Here is a 7279-nt window from a genome sequence, read left to right on the forward strand (position 1 = left end):
CTCCCCTTTCAGCACAGCAGTTGGATTTAAAAACAGTAAATCAAGATTCAGAATCTCCCCACCTTGGTTATCAGACCTCCTTACAACTACATCTGACTCTAAATTCAGACAGCAGAGGCACTCATGGCACAAGTGGGCACACAATTAGAAGATCCAGTGCTGTTCTAGCCAAGTAGCCTTGGCCAGAAGAGCTGGGATTTATCAGAGATCTTCCTTTGCTGCACTGGTTTTTATCTCCTTTGCAGCCAGGGCCACCTCTGTGTCCTTCCCTGCCTTCTCCTCCAGCTTCTCTAGCACTTCATACCATTTTTCTGAGAGCCTGTTGGTTCCCTTTGGCTCTTCAGGTGCCTTTTTCACCTCCTGTGATAGCGGAGCCTTTTCCAACTTGGGTAATTTTCTATCACTCCTCATCTCTTCCTTCTTGTGCCTCCTGCTGTCCTGTGCCACCTTGGCCATGGCCCTGAAGGGCCCCACAATCCAGTTCAGAGGGGTGTTGTGAGTGACATACTCAAAGAGGACATCCAGGGACCTGCGGGCCTCTGCCACGCGGTCCCGGCTGCGGGCCAGGGTGGTTCTGGAGAGGTCCTGGAAGGACCCGGCCCTGGAGAAAGAGCTGTGGAGCTTGTGGATGTGTCGAGCGGCCCGAGACACCGCGTCCTGGATGCTGCTGGGGAGGCCGTGGATGCTGAGCTTGAGGCGGTGGTAGGCGGGCTGCAGCTGCTGGGTGAGGATCCTCAGCATGGCCAGAGTGCGCGGCTCCACCTGCCGGGAGAGAAGAGCTCAGGGCCGGCTCGGGAGGGCCCGGCCCCGCGGGGCTGCTCCGTGCTCTGCCGGGTACCTCTGCCTGGCACGCCGTTCTGACTTGGTTTCCTTTGGGCTGTGTCAGGCTCCAGTCCACCCACAGCTGATGGAGCTTCTGCTGCCCCTCCAGCAGCTTCTGGCCGACCTCCTGTTTCACAGATTCAATCTGATGGGAAAAATGAGAGGAAAGGTTGTACTGCAAGCACGCACAGAGAGGCACAAGCTCTTCCCTGCCAGGGAAGGATCCAAGGTGGCACGGAGCTGGTGGGGGATGGAGGAAGAGCTTCCAGCTGGATAGCCGGGCAGGAAAGGCTACAGACAGGAGGAAGGAGGGCAAAGCATGTTGGTACCAGTTTTATTGCCAGCTGCAGCCGTGACAGGGGGTCCTGGGTGCGCTGCCTGAAGCCCTGCAGCTTGGCCAGGGAGTGCTGGTAGGCTCGGTGCCGCACCCGGCCCGACAGCGAGCCCAGGCGCACAAAGTAACTCCTCTGCCTCTTCTGCTCCTCCACCGAGGCCACGCCAAAGCCCTGCACCGTGGTGGCCAGTTTACCTGGAGGAAACAAGAACACAGTGCAGCCAGGCTCACTGCCAGCTCGGAGGGGTGGGATCACCCATTGGAAAACATGAAGGCTGAAGCTTGTGTGGGAGCAGGAGGTTTGTAGTTGCTCATGTGCTAAAGGCAGGTTAGTCCCTGCTCAATCTTCAGGTAAGCAGACTTGATGGAGAGGTTGAAGCATGAACCCATATATTTATTTACTTTGAGGCTGGTGGACAAGGACCAGCCAGCAAATGCTTGAACTCTGTCCCATGCCATGTGGCAATTTGGTGTTGACAGCCAGCAACTTGGTGACAAATTCAGAGCACCTGTCTGCTTCAGAAGCTGAGTCTTGCTGTGTCAGGTGCTCTCTGCTCACATGGGAAAGGACTTGCATCTACAAGCGCCAGGTACATAGTTTCTTACCTAGCTCTTCCTCGGTCATTGGGAGGTAATGATCCACCAGATCTTCTGACATTCCCAGGACAGATTCCACACCTCCAGCCACTGCCTGGCTCACTGCCTTGGCTTTGCTTATGCTGCTGGTCACCACTGAGTTGGTCATCTCCACACCCTCCTGGAGAACCTCCTTGCCCTGCTCCAGGGCTGTGTTGATCTTGCTGGTGATGGTGCCGTAGGCAGCATCCAGAGCTGTACTGACCGTAGAGGTGACCACAGATTTGGTCTTCTCAACACTGTCTTGAACAGCCCCTTTGGTCAGGTCCACTGCCTCGGTCACCTTGTTGGCCACCAGGTCCTTGGCCCCCTGGGCAGCCCCCACAGCTGCAGTGATGGTGGAAGCAACAGCAGACTTGGTCCTGTCAATGCTGTCCTCCACCGTGTGCTTGGTGACATCCACAGCCTCTGTCACCTTGGTGGTCACCAGCTCCTTGGCACCCTGGGCAGCTTCCACAGCATTGACAATTGTAGAGGCAACTGCAGACTTGGTCATATCAACACTGTCTTCTACGATGTGTTTACTGAGGTCCACTGCCTTGGTCACCTTGTCTGTCACCAGCTCCTTGGCCCCTTGAGCAGCCTCCACAGCACTGACAATTGTGGAAGCAACTGCAGACTTGGTCAGGTCAACACTGTCCTCCACCATGTGCTTGGTGACATCCACGGCCTTGGTGACCTTGTCCACAGCCTCTGTCACCTTGCTGGTCACCAGCTCCTTGGCCCCCTGGGCAGCCTCCACTGCATTGACAATTGTAGAAGCAACTGCAGACTTGGTCCTGTCAACACTGTCCTCCACCATGTGCTTGGTGACATCCACAGCCTCTGTCACCTTGCTGGTCACCAGCTCCTTGGCCCCCTGGGCAGCCTCCACAGCGCTGCTGACAGTGGAGGTGACCACAGACCTGGTCAGCTTGACACTGTCCCCAACAACGCTTTTAGTGAGGTCCACAGCTTCAGTGACTTTGTCAGCCACTGCTTCCTTGGCCTCGCAGGCAGCATCCATAGCAGATGTCACTTTGGTGGCCACCAGCTGCTTGGTGTCTGAGATCACCTGCACCAGGGAGAGGCAGAGAAATATTTTTTGGTTGTTGTTCCAAAATATGTTTTCCCTCCCTGACAAAGCTTTTCCACTTGGGTTAGTTGTGCTTGCAGTGTGTGGGATGGCCAGGGAGGTGAGCACACCTGTACTGACATGGACATGTTCACTCCTGCCTGCTGAGAGCACCTCTCTAGCTTTCCCTGCTGCTGAGCTTTATTTATTTCCTCATATTCTTCTGCACCCATAGCAGTTCCACCAAGCCATGGCTTCCCCAGGAAAAGCCTTTCCTTACCTTGTCTGCTGGCTGCTGCAGGAAGGGCAAGTTCTCCTCCAGCTGATCCAGACCTTTACAGGCATATTCATTCACAAGAGCAACTGGAAGAGACAACAGGCTCCTGTTTATTCTTACATTTGGGGATGGGTTTTTGACCCTACAATGGCCAGTTCAGGATACACTCATGAAAACAAACCCCAGAAAAATAAATCCCCATTCTAGGGCAGGATGTGTGTGGGCATCTTGTTAAAAGTGAACAGACCCTAAAATTCAGCAGGTTCAAATAGTCTCCATTTTGCCTTCCCACCTTTCTAACAGCAGACTTTAATCCAACTGCACTGTAGCACCTGCCCTAGGTGGGTAGGAAACTGGGTTTAAAGGGTTGAAAAGCGTTGGGATAAGCCAGACTGAGCTCTGTTCCAGACTGACACAGCTCCTCCCTGCGATGGTCAGAACTTGCAGTGAGAGCCAGTGAGCAGGGAGTTACTATTCAGTAACCTCAAGAAATTAAACTCTGCTTCTGCTGCCAACAGTTTCATTCCCAGGCAGTTCAGCGTCCAGGAGCTGCCGGGTGGGAGGCCCAGTGCAGAGGAGAAGCTGCTGTGGGAGGTGGCATCACCTGACAGGCACCTGAACCTCCCCTCCCTCCTGTCCCCAGGCTCCCCCAGCCCTGCACTTACTCTGTGGCTCGAGCTGGCTCAGGATGGGCTGTGCCCCTCCGACCACGCTGCCCACAGCCACGGCAGCCACGGTCTCGGCCACGCTGCACACACCACTGAGGCAGGGGTGGGACTCCTTGGTCTGGTTGTAGGCAGAGGAGACCAGGTTGAAGGCAGAATTGAGCAAGGGCAGGCTGGTGACTCGATTGACAGCGCTCTAAACCCAAGAGAAACCCTGACATTAGAGCCCAGCCCAAGCTGGTGGGTGAACACAGCCATGTGGCTGTCCAGAAAGGTCCCAGCAAATCCATCTCCTCATCCTTCTGCTCATCCACAGGCCTCCAACACACCAGGGTTAAGAACTCTGAACTCTGAGCTGGTGAATTCTGAGTCACTCCAATTTCAGCACCAAAGCAGGTGTGGAAGCAGGACCTGTAACAGCTCCTGTTTCAGAAATACTTGCATCATTTGGCCAGCCCTGAAGTTGTCTCTTGAGCAAAACAATTACCTTCTGTACTGAGGGGGTTTGGATTTGGCCACAGCTTCATAGGGCTAATCTGTCCCCCCAGCCTGGTTTTGGGGTGCTGGCAGAGGTTTGCCAGTACATGTCAGGGGGTGATTTAAGTGCTGTGGGTGCCCTGGCACCTACCACAGTCTGCTGCTCCTCAGCCTTCAGCAGGTCTGGGGTTGGGGTCTTTCCTGAGGCCATACTGACTTCAGCTGCAGCTGGAAGGAAAAACAAGATTATCATGAGCACAACTTCATTGCCTCCAAAGAAATAAAATCCTGCCAGAACAGGGGAAAAGCAGAGAGCAACAAAGCTGGGATCCAACATTCAGCTGATCCCAGGAAGGGTCAGGTTAGAAATAGGTGAGAACTATTTTATCTTTCTTGTGTTTTCTCTGTGAGGTGGGATGACCCTGCCAGGACATCAGGTACCCACTAAAACAACTCCATCACCCCCCTCCTCAGCTGGGCAGGGGAGAGAAAATATAACAATAGAGCTGGCTGGGAAGGACATGAAAATCCTGTGGAGTTTTCCCTGGAGGGTGAGCCAGGATTCCCAGCTGCAGCATTCCATGGCTACCTGGAGACTTGCCTTCACATCCTACTGACCAGCAAGGCAGGAAATCTCACTTCCTGTGAAACCCAGGCTCAGAGACATTCTCATGACACAATGGGATTGAAGAAGTATAAAATGTTGCAATAATCCAAACGGGTATTGGTTCCCCAGCACAGATCTCCTGTGGTATCTGGTCACTCCTGTATTGGTAATAAACCCAGCTTTACTCTGAGCCTTAGCCAGGCACAGCAGGGATTTCAGCACATTTGTTCTTTGGGACAGAGTCTGCTTTTCTCTCCTTTGCCAGTTAACTCCTATTCTTAGATTTGCTATGGCATTTTCCAGTGGAAAACCCTCAAACCAGAATTCCTCCCCAACTGGATTTCCAAGCCACGCACTGCCCCAGGCTCACTGGCAGACTCTTCCCAAAAACCTTTCCATCTGAGTTGTGGTGGAGCCCATTGTCCTGTTTCTTGTGTTCTTTGCCTCATGCAAGGTTTTGATTTTGCTGAGAAACAGGAACAGAGAGATGGAGAGAAGCAGTGAAACCAGCATTTGTGAGCCCTGGACTGGGCTCTGCCACTGGCCAGGGACACCTCAGGAGGCGACTTGGCAAAACACCAAATATTGCTGCAATAACCACTGAATCAGGCAGAATTCAGTGAGCTTTGAGCAGGGCAGGGATGCCAAGTGCCCCATGCCTATAGCAAAAGTGTCACACAAGTTGTCACCTCCAGCCTCCCCAGTGAGAAGCTGGGAGCCAGTGCTCCTCTGGGAGCCCTCCCCATTTATCTGCACAGCAAAACCACCACTGGATCTTCACCAGGCTGGGAGAAGTTGTAAAAAGCTGCTGCAAAGGAAGCAAGGCTGAATGTGAAATCTGAGTCCCAAAGTCCACAGGGTTTCTGTCAGTGGCTGCCCCTCCTGCTCTGCCTCAGGGCAGGTTTGTTATTTCTTCAGAGCCTTGCAGGGCTGACTTGGGGGCAAAGCACAGCTCTTTCAACACCATCACAAACAACCCCTTTGCTCAGTTATTTTGCTTCTGGACAGGTGGAAAAAGCTCCAACTGTGGAGTTTGACAGTGTGGTGGCCTTGGTGTCAAGGCCAGCACAGAGACAGCAGCAAAGGGAAGAGGGGAGGACTCTGGTTAGAACAATTCAGGAGTAACTTCTTGGCTGATGTAAAAACTGCTGTAAGGTTGGATCAATCTCTGAAGTACAGGGATCCCGTGTTAATTATGGATGCAGCCTGCCAGGGACAATCCTTCAGCACAGTCATGCTGGAACAAGGTTTGTTCTCCACTGTGGAGGAGAAATCCATGTTTTGCAACACTCAGATTTGCAGTGTGGGCAGATCTCCACAGCATGGTTTTCTTTTCTCTCTCCCTGCAGAAGTGCTGAACAACCCTTGCTCTGCTTCAGAGATTGCAGGAAAGCCCAGTGCTTGGCAACTCTGGGTCAGGTGGTTCTGAATCCTTTGGAGAAGCCACAGCCAAGCCAGGATGGTTGGGAGTGGAAATCCCAGCAGGCAGAGGAACAGAAACAGCAGCACTTTGTTTTGGCTGTGGTTTCCTTCATATGAAAGTGATGATCAGATGACTTCACACCATTGCTACATCTGAAATATTAGGTCACTGCTGGAGAAAGCTCTTGAAACAGGTGGTTTCAGAACAATGAAACTTCAGTGCTTTTTTCTGGCATCAAGGTCAAGAGATTTTCTGGTTTCAGGAGCTGAACTCCTGATCATTGCCCATTTGGAGTCAGTGAAGGAACAAGGGCTGGCTCCCTGATTTCTGGCACTGGCAGTGACCAGCTCATGCAAAACTGGTTCTTTATTCCCCTTGGCTGGGAGGTTTCCCTGCAGGAAGCAGCTCAGCTCCATGAGAGCAAACAGGCTCTGGTGTGGGCTCCTGTAGCATCTTCATGTTCAGGAAGCTTCTCCCCCTTCCAAGGGATTTCACCTTGGGAGATAACCTGAGCCACAGCCAGCATGGCTGGTTCAGGGGCCTAACTGGCAATTCCTTAATGACCACCGAGGAAAACAAAGCTAAATTTAGTGCTTTAGATGTGAGCAGGGAGGGCTAATCAGGGCACAGGAATTCAATTGTGCTTAAAGCACCTATTTACATTCTTTTCGAGATTTGCCACTGATACCCGGTTCCCAAAAATGCAGAACTGGGTCATGGGGTGTCTGTGAGGAATGGGCTGCAAATGCTTTGAGGACAGAATTAGTTTTAGGAGGAAGATCAAACGATTCCCAGCTTTGACCTGAGGACAGTAGTTTCGAGGGCTGGTAGAGGTGCCCATCTCACCTTTCTGGATAAACCAGCAGCACTAGGAAACCTCAAAGATCAAAGCCACCCTTGCTGATGGATGCAGGGCTTCCCCCACACACCTCCAGCAGAAATTAAACACCAGCCAATGGCCACCACTGGGTCAGCAACTGCCTG

At 52.7% G+C, this 7279-nt stretch overlaps 1 protein-coding gene across 1 annotated transcript; it reads right to left on the reverse strand.

Moving 5' to 3' along the window:
* Positions 1-201: 201 nt before the first annotated feature.
* Positions 202-4476, reverse strand: LOC139602078 (perilipin-3-like). Its single transcript, XM_071451586.1, has 9 exons — positions 4417-4476; positions 3789-3984; positions 3127-3209; positions 2745-2846; positions 1977-2102; positions 1763-1859; positions 1152-1351; positions 839-967; positions 202-762 (listed from the first exon to the last, which is right to left on the reverse strand). Exons 1-9 carry the CDS (start codon positions 4474-4476, stop codon positions 202-204), a joined length of 1554 nt encoding a protein of 517 aa, XP_071307687.1.
* Positions 4477-7279: the final 2803 nt, after the last annotated feature.

The sequence above is a fragment of the Agelaius tricolor genome, unplaced genomic scaffold, assembly GCF_023055355.1.
Source record: "Agelaius tricolor isolate 1412-34295 unplaced genomic scaffold, bAgeTri1.0.p SCAF_33, whole genome shotgun sequence".
NCBI lineage: Eukaryota > Metazoa > Chordata > Aves > Passeriformes > Icteridae > Agelaius > Agelaius tricolor.